The sequence below is a fragment of the Trachurus trachurus genome, assembly GCF_905171665.1.
Source record: "Trachurus trachurus genome assembly, chromosome: 12".
NCBI classification, from domain to species: Eukaryota; Metazoa; Chordata; class Actinopteri; order Carangiformes; family Carangidae; genus Trachurus; species Trachurus trachurus.
The window spans coordinates 13,391,600-13,414,311 of NC_139908.1; the positions used below are offsets into that span (position 1 = coordinate 13,391,600).

At 41.8% G+C, this 22,712-nt stretch overlaps 1 protein-coding gene across 1 annotated transcript in view; it reads right to left on the reverse strand.

Annotated features, from left to right (window-relative positions):
- The window catches only part of pappaa (pregnancy-associated plasma protein A, pappalysin 1a), a gene marked incomplete at its 5' end in the record, with an annotated part of 80,314 nt that overhangs the window by 33,733 nt on the left and 23,869 nt on the right, over positions 1-22,712 (reverse strand). Inside the window, 3 exons of the mRNA XM_083983337.1 lie at positions 12,044-12,240; positions 15,003-15,094; positions 15,232-15,360. Coding sequence (XP_083839463.1) covers positions 12,044-12,240; positions 15,003-15,094; positions 15,232-15,360 — 418 coding nt within the window. The remainder of the gene's footprint in view (positions 1-12,043; positions 12,241-15,002; positions 15,095-15,231; positions 15,361-22,712) is intronic.

Sequence of the window (22,712 nt, forward strand, 5' to 3'; positions counted from 1 at the left end):
CTTTAGTAGAAAAAAAGATGTGATAAGGCTATTGCAACATTTGTGTTGCTTTCCACCTCTAGAGACAGCAGTTTGATGCTAAACTCGCAATGTTTTCTCCAGACTGTTGAGTAACCAGATGTTAATGCTAATGGTGGCTATGTCGGAATTACAAAATGTGCAAATCGCTCCTTTGTAACAAATGATTGAAAAATCAAATGTTGTAATGTTGTAATTGCTTCTAAATTGAAACCGTTACTGTTGTGCAAAGAGGCAAAGGGATGCCAATTTAGTAAAACAACAGAACAAAAATGCTTAGTTCTGATTACCCCTCCTATCTACACTCATGCTTAACACATGGTTCCCTTGTTCTGAATTACAAGAAGGATGTGACAGTCACTTTACTTGGTACATTAGTTAACAATTGAGATGGCTGTTTGGAACAAAACAAGTTCTGGCCTTCATTTGAAAACAGTCACAGAAACACTGGAGATATGAGTTCAACTTTTTAACTAAAAAAAAAAAAATACACACACGAACACACACACATAGTTACACACATGGTCTTAATTTGTACCAGCTGGCCAGTCAGACTGGCAGACAACAGCCAACCCCTGGTCTGTACACACAAACTGGTGTTTGTAAATCACCACTTCAGATAAAAGGATAGCTAAGTGTCTTGAGCCAAGGGGAAACCAAAGGAAATAAAGGTGAAGTAAAAGAGAGAGTGTAACTGTCAGAGTCATTACCTTGAAAATATATCTGTACTGTAAAAGCATCAATTAAGAGAGTAAAATAATACATAAACTTAGAAAGGGGGAAACAGTGAGCTCCGCTGCTAGCAAAGACAGAGTAATGACAATAATAATGGCTCTAATAACATAATGTACCTAAACTGCAGCCTTTCCCCCCGTGATAGAGATTTAGTGCCAGGGTGAAGTTAGATCACCTCCTTCAGAGATATGCCTGCACATAACACATATCCATGTACAAACACACACAGACTCAAATACAAACACACACACATATGTTACACCCACCTTGGCTCGGTTACTGATGTCAAAGCCTCCAGATTTTCAAAATGTCCTATCTTGGATTCAAATCAATAAACCTCACTGACACGCACACAAACATGGGCCATATGTTCTCAAAAAGACTACTGAGGCCCTCAGACATTTAGGAGGCCCCACAAAGGTCCTTCCTGTATCCTCCAAACACTAGAGGACAGCCCGGGAGCCAGAGGAAGTGCTTTGCTTGACACCGGCCCTTTTCTGACTCTTGACACTCATTTGTCTTTACATTGTATACAGGACAACGCCAAGAAACTACACTTAGATTATAAATCCACACCTAGCAGTGTCAATAATTCAACTAGTTACAGTTATAGATTAACTAGCAAATATTTCAAATATATGACAAATCGCTTGTGGTATAAATACTGTATATGCGTTCCACCTCAGGACGTTAAGGTGTTGCAGCTATTTCATCTGTAGCTTCCTATTATGCACTGTTGAGTTGTAATCTCATCTACAGTACCCTCAGACAGACATGACGACGCCATCATGACAACATAATGTTTCACATGCTATGTACCATGTGGCAGAATGTGAGAAAAAAAGTCATTGCTAGATATCATCAGTGGATTGGCTTGTAAGAGCATTTCTGTTGTTAAGACTGTTGGAATTTATCTCATGTCAACCGACTTTCCCACAACTCCTCTTGTCTACACCAATTTACATGTTCCCATTCCCCAAAAATGATTCCAACCCCACTGTTTTAAGTACCAATATCCTCTGCATGGTTCTTGCCTTCAGTCACTCATTCACTTCAGCAGTAAACATAATCACTACAACTCAAATGATTCTTTTCTTTTTTTGTTGTTGTTGTTGCCACCCAGTGCAATTAGTGCAGGCTCTGGTATACCAGGAACAGGGGAAACCAGCAGAGTACAAGGTATGGTACAATTGTATGTGATGTCAGGCTGCAGATGCAAAGAAAATAACTTTGAAGATATTTATCCTGTCACATCATCCCCTAAAACTGTCTTTTTGCATCAACAGGTATTTCTTTTGCATTCCTCTTTCTGTTTTTGTTAAAGGCAAATATATAAAAAATGTGAAGCCTGTGCATGGGAAGCAGGAGTGAGCATCTGTGAGGCATTTGTGAGGAGAAAAAGAGAAAGAGCAACAGAGAGAAACTAGTATGAGTTTCCAAGCACCATCCCATGGTTTACAGGAATGCTGGTGAGCGCCTGGTGTGTGAGGTAATGTCCTGTCACCCAGCCCCACCCATACCCACTGAAGCTCACCGTCTCATTGGTCCAGGGCTAATGATGGGCGACTTCCATGGCTTACTGAGAATGGGGCTGTAAAAGTTAGTGAGTGGCTGCAATTACGCAGTTTACCTATCCCAGTCTCATCAGGGCAGACATGGGTAGTGACTGGGTGGTAGGGGAGCACAGACCACAAACTAATGTATAGGGATTGGTGAGTGTACAATGCCAGCAAGTTGAAAACAGATGGGTCTGCGGAGAATTTAAATGTCCCTCATTCAGTGGCCCCCTATGCTCAATAAAACAGGGCCAATACCCTGCATATTAACAGCTTGAAAATGTTATGGGGGGGTCATCAGTGCCATGAAAAAAAAAATACACCAGCCACAATGAGGTTTCCACATGGCAGAACCACAATAATAATTGAAACGGGAAAAGTAAAAGGGAAAAAGGAACGCCATCCCAGAGGTTTCTTTTTAATGTTACCACACGCTTAAGTCACTGGCACCGTGCCTGACGAGGGCTGTGTGGTTTGGGGGAATGTTTGGTGAGAGAGACAGTGCCAGAGTAGCTGGCCCTCCTGTACTGCTGAAAGCAACAGCTCGGCTACTGTATGAGCTTTTGTTTTTGTGGGCATGTATGTGTATGTGTGTGTGTGTGTGTGTGTTTCAGCTTGTGCAACAGTATATGTGACTTTGCCTGCATGTTTGTTTGCATATACTGTATATGCAGGGAGGAAATGTGTGTAAAGGTGTATGTACACTCTGCAGTACCCTATATACGTCATGCATGTATCCAAAACTGGGCCAGTTATTGTTTCCTTGTTTTTACTAGTCAGAATCATTTCTTTTACAGTGCCTCTCTTCTCGCTCTCCTTCCCCTCTCAAGCATTAATGAATGTAGAGGAGGTTATTTAATCCTGACCTCTTGCACATGTGTTTGTTTTACATTTCGAGATGGATGAACTTCATATATAGGCAATTTCTTGCAGCGTGAGAGGACTAAAATGTTATCCCTTCTGTCGCTTATGTATAATTAAGGGGAGTGTTCTCCAGGGGTGCCCAGCGGTTGCATCAGAGATTGCCTGGGCAGCAGCCCTCTCTGGAGAAATCACCTGGTTTGCTGTTTGATCTTAAAGTTTAAATGCACATGCCCCCTCCCTGCACACAAAATCATCTACACACATGTACACGCAGGCAGGCAGACTGCACACATAAATGTATATAAGCACATAGGCACAAACACACACACACACACATACATAGAGAGACGCACACGTACAGGTTAGTTGCTAGGGCCAGTTCTCCAATCCAATCCCCCTAGAGCAAGTTGAGCTGGCTCACCATATTCCATGGTGTGGTAGTGGGGGAACATTATGTTCTGCTCCACAAAGACAGCAGTAGTACATTTCAGTCCCCTATGGACCTGCCCTACAATCCTGCATGGAGTCGGCACTGTGAGTGTGTGTGTTTGCCTGTGTGTCTCTAACCATGTACCTGTGTGTGTGTGTGTGCAGGATCAAGAGAGGAAGGAGAGTATTTTAAATAAGATGCAGCCGCCTTACTGTATTCACAGGTAACCCTACATTTTAAATGAGAGGTCCTCCTCAGCATGCTGTAATGAGTCTGACATTGAAATAGGGAACAAAAAGTTTAAAAACAACACAGCTATTAAACCTGGATAGAATTTTATACTGGCAGTTAGGTATTTTTGTGATCATTAATATGTCTCAACTTTATTAACTTCATACATTCTCTGGTGTCCATATGGTATTTTGATTGGATCAAACTGCTCATTTTGAGGACATTTTAATGTGGGAATGGCCAATGGTTTTGGACCATGTTCTCCTCTCACAATAATTTTTATTCAGTGATGTATTTTCTTTCGACTGCAGTAAGACTGTCGGTCAAACTAATTTCCAGATTGTTGTACCTCCAATTACAACCACTAACCACATCTGTTCACCCATCAGTCATTTGTCATTTATGATTCTGATTCCCTGTGTCATTTCAGCCATCATATAATGTATCGTTATATATCATTCATTATTGTTCCTGGTTTAACAGTACTTGATTGCCATGTGCACTTTAATATTTATTGCAATTTGCAAATGTCAACCTCTCTTCTGTTTTCTCAATCTGCATGTTATTCTTTTACTCTTTTTTGGCTCGGATCCCTGTTTCATCATGTAATCACCCTTTGCGTATGTTCAAGTACAAAACAACATAACTACAGCGCTAGTGGTAAATGGACCACACTTATATGGCACTTTTCTTGTCTAGAGACCATTCAGAGCACAAACCGCGTTCGCTCATTCACATACACATTCATTCACCACATCCATACACTAATGAAACAGCTGTCAAGGGTAATTTGTGGTTCAGTATCTTCTAACACGCAAATTGAAGGAGATAGGAATCGTATGACCACTGACCTTCTGATTTGTGGACGACCTGCTCTACCTACACAGCTACCACTGTGGTTTAGTTCAATTCACATTCATTGACCCAAAAATGAACATGTGTCATCCTTGCAAATGTATAGCACACATTTACATTCTTTAAGGTGGACTGCAGCCTACTAAGCCATTGTGTACAATGGTCAGTATGTGTTTATGGCTCCATGCACCATTTATTCTTATGTTGCCGAACTCTCCCTCAGCAGTGGTTTGAATGTGGGAGCATTTGCCCATCCTTCTCATTGGCTTTGCTCTGATGTATGAACATTCAAAATATAACATTCAGTTCATTGATCACTGCATTAAATGGATAAATAATGTGTCCTGACATCACTCTATGTTTGTGTGTTTTACATTGGAAATATACTACACACACAACAAAAGTGCATAGCACTTGAGATCCCGTGCAGATACATGATCTCTCTTTCTCCTCAAGTGCCTTCTTGCGCTGTTGTTGCTTTCTTGCATCCGCAAAGATCCCTATCACTGCTGCCCGCTTTGCTCTCTCTCCTTCAGACACACTGACACACACACACACAGAAACACTGTCTTTACACATCAAACAGAACTGATACACAAAGCCAATACAGGACTTGTTTACTAGATCAGAAGGAAATGATGTACTATCAGCTCTCCTCACCCCCAACACACTTATTCAGAACATAAAATGCTCACAGACACACAGAGAGTTAGTTACACTTCAGCATTGTTCTGTATCAAGGCGGCACATCTCTGGTCCTCTACCAAAGACCAGTGAACCATAAACACTGGAGCATGATTGAATTAAACCACAAAGGAAGAAGTGAGCTTTTAGCAAGACAGGACAATGTGCTGTTGATTTCTGATAAAACTAATTACTACAACTTGCACTGGCTTATTTGTGAATCCAGTTTTTCAAGTGTTTGACAACATGGTGTTACAGCAAAGTTTGGGAGAGTAGTTCCATTCTTAAAGGGCAACTTCGTTTTTTTTTCAACCTGGGCCCTGTTTTCATATGTTTTTCTGTGTATGTGAGTGATGGATAATACAATTATTGAGGTCGCTGCAGTATTGAGCCGGGCAGGCAGCCTGCAGCCCAGCTAATGCTCTTCAACCGGGCAAGTGGCTCCCGTCAAAGTTCGCCCTAAAAACGGGCATTTTTTTCAAGCTGACAGGCTCAGATAGTTATGAGTGTCCGACAACATACTAGAAAGGAGAAATGAATGTAATAGTCTCTACCTTTAGCTGGAGGTCACTGTTTGCTGTGATCTGTGTCCAAATCTCACCACGCTAGAAATCACGTTCTCAAATCTCGCAATAACTCGCGGCAAAACACCGGTGGGGAATACTGTTACCTGACTGAGGTGAAGAGAGACGACCGGAGAATTTACAAATTGTAACAACAAAATGTTGGGCTGCTCTTCGCGCAGCTTTCACAGAACTTCCGCAAGTTAGGGCTAACAGTTAGCTGTGCTACAAATGGATGCTGACACTCCTGTCATGCACTGCGCCGTGCCGACCACAGGGTCTGCTATGACCACTTTGACCGGGGATGACTGCTGCCAGTCAGAAGAAGAAGAGACGTGCTAAAGGTAGAAACATACGATAATTTCTCCTTTCTAGTATGTTGTCGGACACTCATTGTAACTATCTGAGCCTGTCAGTTTGAAAAAAATGCCCCTTTATAGGGCGAACTTTGACAGGAGCCACTTGCCCCGTGGTAGAGCGTTAGCTGGGCTGCAGGCTGCCTGCCCGGCTCAATACTGCAGCGACCAATAAAAGTATTATCCATCACTCACATATACAGAAAAACGTCCCAGGTTGAAAATAACCGAAGTTGCCCTTTAACTCTGAAGTTTTTTTAATTAATCTATTATAAGGCTCCAGGTCTTAGTCCATTTTGTACTCCGACCTGAGAAATGGGGGAATGCCTTTCAGGGAGCTCATCCATCCAGCAGAGATCAGGATATTTGGAGAAACCAAGGGGCTCTGGATCTGTTCTGGTGGTTTGTGGTGGCCCAACACCTTGCTTAGACACTTAATATTGGTTTTCTTTGTACACTCCCCATGCACTTATAACCTCTTTCTGGGCCTCAGTTTGCCTCTCACTCTTTATTCATCTCTCTCCCACACGAACACACACTCACACACACCAGCACACAAACAAGCACGAGACGGACAATAATGGTACATATTGTGGGATGAATGCTAGTGGTTAACCAGACATCAACTCCAGCAGAGAACTTTACTGTCATTTTGGCTTCATGCCGCAGTAATGACATTGTCTCGGGAGTGTGGTTGACTGAGAGGATACTCTACAGTGCATTCAGAAAGTATTCAGTCCTCCTCTGTTATGTTGCAGCCAGGAGCTAAAATAGACTCAATACCAACCCTATATTAAAAATAGAAATATGGACGTCTTTGCATATTCATTAAAAAAAGAAAAGCTAAACTATCTCATTCACATACTGACATTGAAACTTACCTCTGGTAAGCACAAACCTGTCCATAGGAGGTCTCACCACTGCTATTGCATTAAAACAAAATGAAAAAAATATATAAAGTATATATACAACCATGAAGTTGAAGAAACAAACGGCACAGCCTAGAAAAATAATTGCGTTGAGGTTCAGGTCTGGACTTCAAGCTTTTCTGGTCTAACGGCCAGAAAACTTAAACTTGAACTGTCTGTTTAATTCTAAGCATCATGTTTTGGAGGGACTGGGAGTACAAATCACCTGACCAATATTATCCCAGTGGTGAAGTACAGAGATATCCTTAATGAAAACCTGGTCCAGAGTGCTCATGACGTAACAACAGCCCTTATCTCTGACATTGATCCTCTCCAGCGTAAGGATGTTTCTGTGCATATTTTGTATCACAGTCATAATTTCACTTCCTTAGAGGTTAATAAACAGAGAATGACTGCACTATTTAACCCATGAGGCGTTTCAGCAGCAGCAGCTAAGCTCCTGGAAGGGTCACCTTAAGCTTATTTATGCATGGTCACTCAACGCTCTCAACATTTGTGTATTGAGAGAAGATATATGGGCAGGCGTGGTGCAGTGCAGGTGCGGCGTGCTATTCAGGCACACTTGCAATTTCTGTGAATGGCGCAGCCCAGCGCAGCCCGGGCTGCACCTTTTGAATTTTCTGAGATGGGAGATGCCGAATATATTCACTATTTGGTGCTGGGGCTGTTTGTGGTTGGCTGAGAGAGAGAGAGAGAGAGAGAGAGAGAGAGAGAGAGAGAGAGAGAGAGAGAGAGAGAGAGAGAGGATAGTTTGTTTGTTTTTAGTTTTTCGTTACGGCTGTGTGGCGATGCGGCCGCACACCTGCAAATAAATTAATAAGTAAATACATAAATGGGATCATCACAACGGCACAGTGCGTAGTGTCAACACAGCGACATGCAGTCATCCACCCTCATCAGCAGCTGCTTTTTAGTCCCAGTCTGTCCCCGCTTTCATCTGAGTTAATTCACTCAGGTCAAGTTTCCATTATGCATACCAACAGCCTTTGATCTCTCATTAGATGCGACGGGACAGTTGATATAGATACAAATTTATGTGCTGATTCAGATAGTTACATTAAATAGTGGTTGTTGTGATTATTTATTGCATTTAAATGTGCCTGACATTCTGGAAACCTGCCTGTTTTTGTGACATGTGCGCTGGTCAGCCAAATTACCACTGCGCCGCCTGTGCTTCGTCGTGCGCCGAGAGTAGACCCGGTTGGAGCTGGCGAGCTTTTGGAAATTGTCACTGCACCAAGATGAATCCGTCGACACCTCCCCTACTGCGCCACCACACCCATATCGGTGCACCTCAGTCTACCAAATTGTCAAATTCGCTGCGCACGGTGTTTTGCCGGACGAAATTATCACTGCGCCCCCCTTGCACCACCCTGCGCCTAGCCATGAAATTAGAGCCCCAGCCATGTCTCAACATGCAATTTTTTCCATCCAGCAGATTCTGGAAGGGCTACAGTTTATCCACTTTGTCAGAAAAATCTGAAGGATAAGAGCAAGAAAAAAAGTAACTACTGTACAGTAAAATGTCTATTTCTACAGAACGACCAGTTCCCTTGAAATGACTCGATAAATCTGTAGTCAGTTGGATTTGTTCTCAGTAATTATTGTTTTATTAGTATTGTTATTATTGGTCTGTTACTACAGAGGGAATACTCATACCGACATCCAACCATGTTTCAATCAGACTTAAGTAAACTTAAAGCAGATATCAGTGGAATGTTTTTGTTAATATAAGTCCTAAATAGTCCTATTTTCCGTCAGCAATCACTTACATGAAGTATTTCAGCCTAAACACGAGTCTCTCCGTCACTCTGCTCTGCTGTAACCCGAGGAGAAAATTTTCCTTGTGGGATACAAGTGTTATCCAATCAGGAGGCAGAACGGCATGAAGGGCTGTGTGTGCAGCCAAGGGATGCGCGTGAATGTGGTGACGTAGCACGAGGACCAATTGATGCCTGACAAGGGCGGGGGCTGCTAACTCATGGTGCGTTCAAAGAAACTCGTACTTTGTGTTTTTCCTTCCTGTGAAGTCATACCAGTTCGATCTGGTACGAGTTCACGGGTCGGAAGTTACGAGTGGCCGTTATAGGGAACTTTCACAGACAACAGGATGGTAAAAACACGAGCTACGGGTTACCTGGAACGCTACCAAGTCGTAGTTGTGACTTGAAGCTGTAACTTACGGTTTCAAAAGCCTGCCTTGAACGCAGCATTAGCCGAAACGGCCGTGAAGCTGATATCTGCTTTAATGTCAATAAGTTGGTTACTGCATGTTCTCATCAAAGCCGACATACCGTACTGTATAGAAGCTCTGACGAAGTGACTTCTTGAGTTAAGTTCAGATTCTTTTTCCATGTCAAGTAGAGAGTACACAACACGTAATGTATTCAGCGTTGTCTCCCTTGAGTACAGAAAAACAAGCTTCGCAGTCCAGCTGAAGTCGCCATTTTAGTATTGATGACAGTCATCTCAAAGTTGCCAAGCAGTCTATTACCACAACAGTTTTCTAACTTCCCGTCAAGGGCAATGTTTGAGTCTGTATCAGCAAAGCCACAGTGCTTTTGGCAGACAACACTGCTCAGAAAAATTGCATCAACATCTCAATAAAGATCATAGATCAACAGTATACCATCGTTTGGAACTATGCGGATCTGAAACTTGGACTTTGGATCCCTTGGTTATTATCAAATCGAATGCCTTTGTCATCCCTTTTCAGCAACCAATCTTGAAGGTCACCCAGGAAAATCTAACCCGTGACGTAAACAATCACCCACAAACTGAGAAAACTGAAACAAAGTGTTCTAAGATGGGGAATCAAGTTCCTTGAAAATGACTGTCCGTTGGGCGATCTATGGGTAGACTCCTGGGTGCCATCAAGAGCAACTCTCAGCAAAACAGCAATTATAATACCAACTGGCCTGACACCACGAAAGAGTCCTCAAAACAGATCGGATCTTCAATAACTTTGTTGTGCTACTGATCAGCCACTGTGGTGTTTTACATGTTGTTCTAAAGTGGTCATATTTTAACTGGATCCATGGATGATGTCAAGCCTGTTTGCCTGGTCTCCATCTCTACGACCAATCCTCGCATTCTTCATCTGTGGCTAGAGCCCTCAGGACAGTCGCCATAGCCACATGTATCCAGTTGCACAACTGCTCAGGAGCAATGCCTGAACAAGTGTCTCAAGTCAGTCATTTGAGGCCATGTTAGGTTTGCTTTGTTTTCCAGGGGACTACCACATGCACATCAGTGTGCAAGACTTTGTGTGTATGTAGACTGTTTGTGTGCGTACATGTTCAAATGATTTGGAGGTGAGGAGAAGGCATTGAAGCTGCTGCAGCACATGTTACCGGAGTGATTGCCTCAACATGTACTGATGTTGGTGAGAGGAATGGGCTTTGAAGACACTATTATTGACGTAACTGTGCGTATGAGCTTTTCAACCCCCAGTCTCCTGGATAGGTGATGTGAGGAAGGGGGAGTGTGAAAAGGGGAGGCGGGGAGACAGATAGTGACAAGACCGTTGTGTTTTGTTAACCTGTGTTTGCATATTTTCCACACATGCACATGCACTTGTGTGTTCACATAGAGTGTACAGTCAGTGGCCTTGTAACGAGGTGATCTCATCACATATGACCCTTGGGGAACAGTGTGTTCTCCACAGTAAAAGTACTTTTTGTATGAACAATGTGTCCTTCACAGCAGAAATCCTTTCTTTATGGTTATATGGACATGTGCCACTGGTGTCTCATTCTTCTCAGAGAATAAAACATCTGCAATGTTGTTAGTTGGACCACATTCCTTTTCTCTTTTTTTTTTTTGCTCAGACCAAAGCAGTGCCATATAAATATCAAATGCTTTCGATGCTGTTGGTTAATCTCCCACCTCTGCTGGCATAAGTCCTTGCCAAAGTGTTTTTGAGCAAGGCACCTGACCACAGCTGTTCGAGAATAACCAGTACATTGGCCTTGTAAAATGCATCATCAGCAGTGGGAACAAGCTCCAGTTCCAACATCACACACTTCCAACATCATACACATGCCTCCGAGAGACAGACAGCACTGTCAGTGAAGAGGAGAAAAGCCTTCATAATGTTTCGACAAAACATCTCCCCTTAGTAGGGTTAAAATATTTGTGATCATAAAATATTTAACAATGGATATTGATGTCACTCTCAACATCAAAGTAAGCAACATTTGGTTTTAATAGCAAATACTCTGAAAACTATCAAGAGACTCGACAAATAATATAATAAATAGTGTCTTTAAAGAAGATAGTATACTTTAACAACAAGCCTTAGTTATTAGGTAGAGGGGATAAATAGGATTTTGTCTGTGTGTGTGTGTGTGTGTGAGTGTGTGTGTGTGTGTGTCTCTGTCTGTCTGTCTGTCTGTCTCACCCTAATGTTTGAGGCAATCAGGCCCACTCTGCATTGCAACAGCAACAAATCAATGCTTCCACCAGGCTTAGGTGGAATCAATGGCTTCTTCTCTTGTCTTCAATAAGCATTACTTTAATGAGAGCAACAAACTTCTGCAGCCACCATGGGAGACATCTAATTAAATGTCCAAGTCTCTAAAATTGTTTAACAGGTAATCCAGCAAAATAGGCTGTTTGTTGTTGTTGTTGTTGTTGTTGTTTGGTAAGTGTTGTGCAAAATTTGAGGCATGTATAGTAAGTATTTGCTTTTGTGTCTACATATGGACAATTTTAACACTTGTTAACCTCTAAATTGAAAGCTGACATCACATTATGTTTATGCTTTTTTAATTGAGGGGAACTGTAATGTTCATTAAATGCTATGCAGTGCATGCCTTACCTTTGTAACCGCCGGGTATCCAGCAGCCACCTCACCAGAGCAGTAGGGCTTGTGCTCATGGGAGACCTCGACATTGGAAGCCCATTGGTCCAGGAAACCACTGGGGGTGTAGAGGCCACAGTCTCTCACACCAGTCTCTCGCTCAAAGTCCTCGCACACTCCATCACCATCATAGTAGTAGCACATGCTGGGCTCCTCTGCAAGTGAAAAGAGAACAGAGATAAGCTACTGTAGTGTGTAGAATAAAGTATTAGATGTGTGACTTTTTAAGTAAAGTGAGGATGTCAGCTGGTTAGATTCTTCTCTTCTTCCAACATCCTCTTCCGTGTCTAGCATGTTTTCATTTATACAGCTCCATGCAGGTGAGGTTTTACAAACTCCAACCTTTACTACCAGCCCCCCCTTCTCTCATCCTTTTTTATAGAACTTTCATACCCCCTGATCCTCGGGGATACGATTTCTAACCTTATCTCTGTTATTTTGGAAGGTCAAGAGGGAGAGGAACAGATAAAAAAAAAAATAGGAGAGGAAGGTAGGGGATAGAGGTGCATGGGGGAAAAATAGGATAAATTCTTGAGTGTGTGAGGCAGAGATGAGAGAATATGTTAAGGTCAGGAGTAAAGGACACAAAAAGGAAGAATGAAAAGGAGAGAGCGATAAAATGAGCGCGAGAGACAAACACAGAGAGCGGAGGGGGTGCAGCGGGGGAACCAGACAAAGTCAAGAGGTAAAGAAAGATACAGCAGTAATTTTTCCAGACATCCCACCCGGAGTTAAGGTCTGGAACTGGAAGCTTATGGACTGGAGGAGAGGGGAGCAGAGCAGGGAGGTTGCCTGGGCCTCATTGCTCTCAGCTCTCAGCTAAAGCAGTGTCAGCCGGTGGGGTTCCAGTTAGGGGGAAAGGCGGCATTCTGTGCCAAGTTGGCCGGGGCCTCCTCCTCGAAATTCCAGCCCTCCCCAGCACAGCCAAAAACTCAAGTCAGTTCTGTGCTCTGGCAATGGTGAAACGAGGGGCTACTGAGGGGGCATACAGAATACGCTCCCGCCACTCACTCAGCAGGAACAGAGGCAGAGAAGAAGCGAAGGGAGCAAGACTGAGACAAGAGGAAGCTCGAACAGTGGCTCGTGAAAGCTGCAAGAGTAACAGAGCAGAGTGTGAGCTAAAGAGAGAAGAGGAGGGAAAGGATGGAAAAGGAGAATGCGTATTGCTACAGTATTAGAATTTGGACAGGGATAGAATAAACAGATAACGGAAAAAGTGGAAAGGTGATTGAGTGCAAGGGTAAAAAAAAAAAAAAAAAAAGGAAGAAGAGAGAGAGCTCTGCAGTTGCAGAAAGAGAGTGATGAGTTGACCAAAGATGGATAGAGACAGAGAAAAGAAAGGTGCGGAAGCTGGAAAAATAAACTGTACCTGTTTCATTTATTCATACCTTCCAAAATTATCACTTCTGGTGATAGAAGGAATATGTGAATATGGCTTAAGAAAATCATATTACATTTCCTTTATGCTTTATCTGCACCTGTGTTTTCTGTGGCTTGAAGCCCTGTTGAGACATGGCCAATGAGCCTATAATGCCAGGTAGGGTCATGTGAAAAGAACTTGTCGATTTCATCAATTCCAGATATAATTCGGCTCAGTTGTGTGAATAGCCTATTAAAGCTCATCCAAACTGTAGCACGCTGGCCCTGTTGTATACTTAGTGTCAATTCTCCATCCAGCTCTCTCTTTCACTCTCCAGCACACTGACAAGCAGGCACTCTCTCACACATACAGACAGATGGACAGAAGGTCCCGTCATTATAGTGTCAGATTTCTGTGCAAAACTACAACTATGTCAGACAGTGTCGGACACACACACACACACATACACAAATGTGCACACACACTCACACACTTCCCTGAGCACTGCAGTTGGTGGAAAAACAGCACAGCCAATGCAGTCATCCAGCAATCTGACAGGGATTAAGTGGCCACTTCACAGAGGCTCACATATGTGTGTGCATGCATGCATGTATTGTACATGCACAGACGCACGCATGCACACACACAATCGCAACAGGGGAGCTAAATGATTCTCAGACAGCAGGAAAACTGGATGGGAAACCATCCATCTATTCATAAAACAAAACAACATAGGATATGCCAGTCACTCAGCTATGTAAAATAAGATCACTCAGCCTTGTAAAAAAAAAAAAAAATGATTTCCAGATTTTTTTTTTTTTTTTTTTTACACAGGTGAAAGTGATTATGATATCTAATGGCATTCTTATTATTCTGTCTTTTGAGAAAAGAAACGCATGGGGTACTTGGATAAGAGATGCCCAGATGTCAAATCTGTTCATTCACAATATTCGCCTGTGGTTCTCATCAAAAACTTTACAGGCCTGTTATTTTGTGATATAATGCAAGAAAACTGTCAGTCAAATCCAAAAAGACACTAACATCATAGCACAGAGAAAAAGTTATGTTACGTTATGTAATGTTATGTAGAAAACTGGTGGTCAAACATTAACTTAATGAATGCTGCATGTACAAGTCATTTAATATGTCATTTTTATTTTATCAGCAGTTAAATACGTTTAGAACTTCATCAGTCAATCTTCTTCAGGTTATCGTCCTTTAAAAGTGGGCTTGACACAACATGTAATAATACTCATTTAGTAGTTTTCCTTAGATTTTTAATAACATTTCTAGTTAGATTAGATTAAATAGAGCTGCACTCTACTCTTTCCAGATCATATTAATCCTGTATACAGTACATTCCCTGCACATGCAATCCTTCACTCTGTATTACAACCACATCCTACTACTGACGGCAACGGAGTGGGTCTGCTTGAGAAGTAAGGGGTTAAATACCTTGATCAAAGGTACACTAACAGCAAACCAACTGTCCACACTTTGCAGAGAGATAAACCAGCGACTGCAGGCATGAGGGATGTTATCCTTCACAACACTTACCAATACAGTTGAAGAAAGGCTCTTTCTTGCACTGACTGGAGCAGCCATCCCCATTCATCGAGTTCATGTCATCACATTCCTCTCCTTTGGAGCTAAAATAGAAGAGATACGCACTTAAAACATGCATATACATGGATGAATAACAAATTAATCCACATTAGGAGTTATATAGCTTGGTGTATGCATGTATTTAGGTATAGATTGTTTATTGTGTGTGGATGCAAATTACCTCTGGATTCGTCCATCCCCGCAGTAAGGCGACCCCAGTTCATGCACCAGCAGTGGGGAGGGCTCACTCTCACCCCGGCTGGAGATGGTTTGGACTTGGTAGGTGTACACAACATGTGGCACAACATCCCTGCGCAGAGAGAGAGACATAAATCACAGTAAATCCACATATTTTGGGGATTACGTGAAGCCTTGAAGAAAAACGTCAGATAAAGAACCAGAGTTAAAGAAAGAGAGAGTGAAAGATCGTGCTCTGAGAAAGAGACTCGGACCAGGCCTGTGGAGAAAGGGGTTGGTGGGACTGCTGTTCTGTTATTGTGAGTGTGCGTGTGTTGCAGCAATCTATTACTATCTAAACTAGCCAGCATAAATAAAAACATCTGTCTGAGCACACACTTCCACTCATCTACCTATCCGGTCACGCGCTGATAAACGTGCGTTTACCCACTTGTGGGTCCAGTTCTGTTTCCTTATCATAGTGATTCAAGGAACCATCATGATGAATACACAATGGACAGGAGAAATATTGGGGGGCTACTCACTTTGCCGATGTTAAGTCGCCATGATGGTTTCTTGAGTCACCATGATAAGGAAGTCTGAAAAAAAAGTCTGAAAGGAAAAAAAAACATAAATGAGAAAACCAAAACCATAAACAAAAAAAAAGAACAAATCAAAGCTGTAGATGAGAAACCAAAACCATAAGCAAAGCAACAAAACAAAACCAAAGAAAAGAAAACTGTATATGAGAAACAACATAAGTGCAAGTGAGGGTGCTGTCATGACATCAGTTGCCCTGATTTTTATAAATACTTAGTTTTAATCTCTGATCTGTTGTTTTGGCCTTACATGTTACTTGTATTGCCATTACGTTCTGTTGGCTTCCGTCCCTGTTTAAACTATAAGCAGGCGTACTCGTTCCTGTGAGCCACTGATCCAGTAAATGATATACATCGAGGGTCTGCTCAGACTCATCAAAAAATCTTCTGCTTTAATCGCTCAGAATAAAAAGAAACATGCAGCTCAGGGCCGAGTAGCCTGCTTTCATGTTTCACATTAACACGCTTCCGAAAAAGAATAGGAAAAACATGTACAGTAAAGGCAAAGTTTGTAAAGTTGCATTGATCTGTTTTAATTATCTTAAACAACAGAAAACGGATAACTGATCTTCACTTCAGCACTCTCATTTGCAACTGTATTGTTTACAGTTTTCTTTCCTTATTGGATTCTTTTTTTTTTCCTTTTGCTTATAGTTTTGGTTTCTCACTTGAAGTTTTGATTTGTCGCTTATGGTCATGGTTTCTCGTTCATGAGTTCTTTTTCTTTGGCTTTCAGAGTTTTTGACCCAACATTTTGTGTGCATGTGTGCTATTGCATGTTTGTGTGTGTATTGTATGAAGAGTGACAACCAAGGGGTGACTTAACTTCTCAAATTCAAATTTTGACTGGGACGACTTCTCACTCTAATGAATTATAAATCTCTTCAATCATTGATTTATGTAGGTGTCAGTTGTAGATTACAGTTAGACAGATAGTTGTCTGAAGCTTGTCCTCCACACACCACTGTTCCCATTTCCCATTTTCATGTATTAACGTTGTTCCACTTCCCTACTTTTTGAATGACAGTTTATTACTACTCTAGATTACAAAGGGAATCCCATTTGGCTCCTTTAACTGACAGGAGCACGTTCTATTTGTTTTATATATATTTTGATGACTGTTGTTGTGTACTTTTATGATGTTTGCTCATGTTGGGACAGTATTTAACTTTGATGGATTGAGGAAAGAAAGTAAAACAAAAAGAAAAATAATTATTGACAGTGTAACTTGAGGTGGAATTTTTTGTTTTAAGTTCAAAAATCAGCAATCAGCAATATAGAGAAAATGAGTGTAATGTACGCTATACAGTATGTCCGCTATGTTATTCAACACATACAGGGAAAAGAATGCATAATTGTGTATAATCATGGCTAGTATTGGTTAAGTACATGAGTAAAAATGATTAGGTGTATTAGGTATACTGTATGGGTGGGGAACAGCATCAGTAAATGAGGGTAAATAGGAAGAACATCCATAGATCATTTCATATGGACCATCAAGTACTGTAGACCTAATTTTGGAGAGCCCTCTGCAACGCTGTGAATGCAGTGACAAGCATGCAAGGATACAGTACCGCAGGGCATAAGTGGACTCATATAGTATCCCCATTTAAACAAAGAGGCTCTCACAACAAGTATTGCACGAACACACGCATTCCTATACTCACACATGCAATGCACAACTTCCTCCCACCTATGGACTTCCAGCTTGAACAAGAGTACACAGGGATAAAGCACTGTTCCCTCTGCTGCCATATAAACACCAGTGCAGTGCAGCACAATACAACACTGCCAAGCACAAAGCCAAAGCTAAAGGCAGCAATCAAACAAAGTCTCAGTGATGGTCAGCAAAACGTTGATGAGCGTGTTGTCAAACCATTCAGCAGATATTCTGTATACCCATATACACTCCCAGCAGTATGAAGGATGTACATGTGTGTGTGTGTCTTCTTATGTGTATATGCTCCCGTGCTTTGCCTTTCGTGATTTGTGTAATAAAAAACAAACAAACAGATTTATATCAGAGCAGTTTTCTTCAGGACATGACTGGTTATGGTACATGGCTTTGTCCCCCCCCCCCCCCCCCTCATCTTCATTTCTCCATCTCTCCTGTGTTTGTTCATCACATTCCCAGCAGACAAAAGCAGACCAAGTTCAAGTTAGCCGTGTTGTCCCAAGCATAAAAACCAATGAACCTAAAGATCAAGTAACAAAGTGAATTACCCCACAGCAAAATTCGTGCCTAGGATGAGATATTTATGTTGGCTTTATTATTATCAACACAGAATGTTTGACCTGACAGACTCGCTTTTATACTACACTATGTCCTTTTCTGCAGCGTTGGCTCATGCTGGTGCAACTCCAGGCTACACTCAAACATGCCCCCTCTAATTGAATTAGTTTAGCCCCTGGAAAAGTCAAGCTGCGGGAGACTTTATCTTGAGGAGAGCAAACACAAAAAATAGACAGAAAGAAGAGAGAGGCAGATATTTCTTTGCAGCAAGGAAGCACATGAATTTCCTTTTAGTGGATAATGGTTATGATACTGTAGATACTCTTGGTAATCCAGTGCACAGAGAAGTAATTGCTCTGACTGATCAGACCACACTGAGAGACATGGTCATGCAAGAGGAGGCAAAAAGAAAGAGTCAAGTGGTTGGATTTGCATGAGAAGGAGATAAGGGGACGTAAAGAATAGGAAAATACATAGAGAAAGAAATGGCATGAGGAACAGATAAGGAAAATGGAGGAGTAAATGGTGATTTCATCAAAGAGAAATTGTAGAAATAGGACTTAGGGGTATCTGTGGAAAAAATGATGAGGTAACAGTCATCTATTCCTCATTATCCCGAGGTTTAGTCCATGTAGCTTCCCACAGGTATTCTCCAATTATAGTGAAAATCAAGATCACATCAACTTACTGTAGCCACTTACTGGAGATGTGGAGACCAAAGACACCTGAAAAATGACTGCATGAGTTGTCTGTTTACATTTTGCTAACAAGGGACGTCTTACTATCTGAAGACTAACGACAGTCCTCTTTCAGCAGCGAAGGTGGAAGTCACATAATGTTGGTATACCGCCACAAAAAGAGGGGAAGTCGAGGTGAATGACTAAGCGCACAACCACGATCTCCCAGACCGCAGGCTGTGGTTTACGCCAACAGTCAACGCTGATTTTCTCTTCGTAAGTCTATCGAGACTAAGAACTGCAAACCTGTTGGCAGCGCCAGTAGAAGCCCACTGTAAATGTTTTCTTTAACCAGACACCACAACTTTTCTCCTGAATAAAGCTTTTAAGGCCAGATGAAGCTCTGGATAATGAATAATCCTTGCCCATCCTGAAAACACATATCACATGACCATTCACGTACAATGGGCATGTGCACGCTGGTGTAAATAAGAAGCATACTGTCTACTCTGAAAGTGGTTATTTGCCTAAAATGCAATGCATGAGGAACAGTAATGGCAGTTGTAGCACGCTTAAATTCTGAATTTAGCTTCACGACAGCTGCTAGCCAAAACAGCAAGGTTGGTTAGACAAAGGTGTCACATGATGGGATTTCGTTATTTGTGCACTGGGGCATCCAGTTACTTTTGCTAGCCATTGTACACTGGCGGCCAAGGCTGATAAGAGACAATCAGGGAGTTGATTTCGGCACCTACATCGTAATCTCTGAAGGTCTCAATCTCTGTCCATCCTAGCTGCTATACTACCCTTGAGTTAGCCATTGGAGTAGTGTGGATGCCACGCTATAACAACATCCCCTTGCTTCTGACAAGATACACTTGTTGCTGCAAATCTGTTGTATGTACAGTAAACAGAGGAGATGGGGTTGACCTCGAAGCATCTAGGTAAACACCATTCCTAGGCAAAGGGTTCCCAATTGAGTCATGGCAGCACTTCACCCAACTAATTGTTCAGGTCACTAACAAAGCCTACAACTCTGCATAATGGGATCTCTCATTATACATCTAGCAGCTTGGGGACAGGGAAAACACAAAGCTACCCACTGATGCTATTTAAGTTACTCAACGACGATAAGAAGATCAGATTCCTTCTTAGGTGTTTTTGTTTCCAACAAGGTTAAGACTGTTCTGAGTTGACTGTATAGTTAGAGATGTGCAGAACAAGGGCATATTCTTAACGTACTCCACCAATCTACAATCAGCACTGTACTGAGGGCTCAACTATGCTGCTAAGCAACCTAACCTGGCATCATAATGCACCTTTGGCCCTGTAGGGTTAATAGTGCTAGTGCTACACTACTATGTCCATGTTTGATGTCCACGCTGTGTTTGGGGCTCTTGTTAGCAGGGAAGAATGAAAGATAAGTGATGCAGTTGTATGAGGTTTTCATCCCTTAGAACTAAGTTGGTGGGATATACGACAGTACAAGACCAACATTTAGAGTGACAGGGAGGTAAAGTTTTGAAAGAGCTGATGACCAGCATCATCTCAGGGTCTCATTTGATGTGGTACAGTCGTTTGACATCTTCTGCCAGAAATCCATCTGCAGCTGATTAGATAAGATATGTAACTGGTCTGATATGCAACTCATACTACAAAGAATTTTATTCCAGTCGCAGACAAGGTGTCACGTGATAAGATTTCATCATTGGTGTGTCTTTGTGCATCCAGACATTCTTCTTAAGACCCCTATAGGAATAGAGGTTTTATCTTGGCTCACGCTCAAAGTCAGGCACAAGGCACCGTAATATGCCGTTCAAAGGTGTTTTGATAGTACCAGGTGATTACACATGGAAGCATGTGCGAATGTATGTGCCTGCTACTGAGAGCAAGAAGAGAGTTAGTGTGTGTCTGTGCTCATCTGTGTGTGTGTTCCTGCCTTCACTGATGTGTGCAGTAGGCTTATGTGTGAGCATGCATATGGATGTGTTTCCGTTCTGTAGCTGCTTGTTGTTTTTGGCTGAGCAATCCCAGATGAGAAAAGCAGATAAATTTACGAAAGTTGAGGGGAAATCTTAGATTGGGCCTGCAAGAACAACAAACAGGGTAAAGCTCCTTTTGTCAGTGTGGCAGCTGACATGCATTTGAGGTTTCACTGCCATTAATTTTACACCTACGCTCTGACAGACTGAGGGTGAATGTTTAAACCTATAAAACGTACAAAAGAACAATTTAAAGGCAAATGCATGGGTTTAAAGAATATGTGTGATTTATCTATTGCCTATATATATGCTACATTTAAATGTGATGTAAATTGACTAACTTTAAATGAGATTTTTTTTAAAGGTTAAGACATCACTTTTTATTTCCCCATAAATTTCCCCTTGCTTCTCTATAGGTTGTTAGCGACTGTAAATGTTCTAAAGTTCCTAATATGAACCATATACAGAGTAAAGAAAAGTAGTCCTCATGGATTTCGATTCCTGCCATATTCCAGGATAGGAAACTGATAATATACTTTATATCAGTATTGTATTACTTATAATACTCTGTTATAAATATCTGCTGTGTCCAAGGTGACAGAAATAAAGACTGAAAAAGAGAACTACGCAAATGCAGGATTCAGATGTTGTTCAACCATTCAACGAAAACCTCTGTTGAGGGCAGCATCCAATTACAGATGGGGTGAGGGGAAGTATTGATGGTGGGGGAGCTGCCCTCTGTCTCTTTTGGCTGGAGGGTCTTCACATCAGCTCTGAGATAGGCTTTGACTGAATGACAGCTCTGACACCCATGTCAGGAAGAGGATTAGCCCATAGGCTAAGGTGCCTCACAGAGATGGGATCAAACTAACCCAACCTTCCAACCCTTTCTCTACATACTTTCTCAACCCCCTAAAGTTCTTCTTCTCACCTATTGCCCCCCATGAGCTTAGCAATGATTTACCCCCAACTGATCCAACCTTCCACCCCTCTATCTCCACTTCAGCCTCCTTACACCCCACCATAATTTACTCTGTCACCATGACCTCCCAGCCCTCAGCCATTCCAAACAACGACCACCCATGGATGGAGCCAAATGAACCAAGATGTCAGCCGTTCTTCTTGCTCAGTTTGCCCCCACTCAGGTGAAGGCCAGTGGCCTGACGGTAGGAAGTCCGCCTCCCCCCTTCAACAGCACCTCCATCACTCAGTCCAGCCCCATGGAAACATGCTGCAAGAAGAAGCATCTTACTGTGTGGTCAACAAAAGCATTTCAGCAGCTGGACCCGAGCGATGAAACAAAACACTTAACAATGGATTTTCAGCATGCCAAAACATCTGGGTGAACTTTACTCCACCATGTGAGAACTCTGTTTTTCTGTGTGAAACAATGATTGTAATGAAGTATTACCTAGCCAAAGGCTATAATGCCTCATCAAACTCAAATCACAGAATATAACATCACTGGCATATTTCTGACTCCTGTTGGATCTTCTTGTAAGAATTATGAGTGTGTTGAAAGATGCCCAAATAGTGCGATGCGCTGGAACAGAGCTGAAATGATTGGGTAATTATATAATTGCTCAATCAAAAGAATTAATCAGATAATCAAATAATCATTTCAGACATTTCTTTATGGAAAAGAACAAAGCATTTGCTTGTTCCAGTTCTAAAACATGAAGACTTTTTGATATTCATGACAGAAAACTGATTGTTTTTTGGGTTAGAAATGTTGTATTTATATAATGTAAATTTTTCACTTATTCAGTTAATCACCAAAATAATAGGCAGATTTATCAATATTGGAAATAATCATTTGCTTGCTTCGATATGCAAACTCCAGAGGACAGTAGAGTTTCCACAGGCTGTTTAAAGATATCTAAGCTAATGATCATGTATCAGTATCATAAACACACTATAAAGCCTAGTTAACAAGCATTGAACAATAATCAAGAGTAACTGAAAACAATACACATTAGGTACACGCTATCACT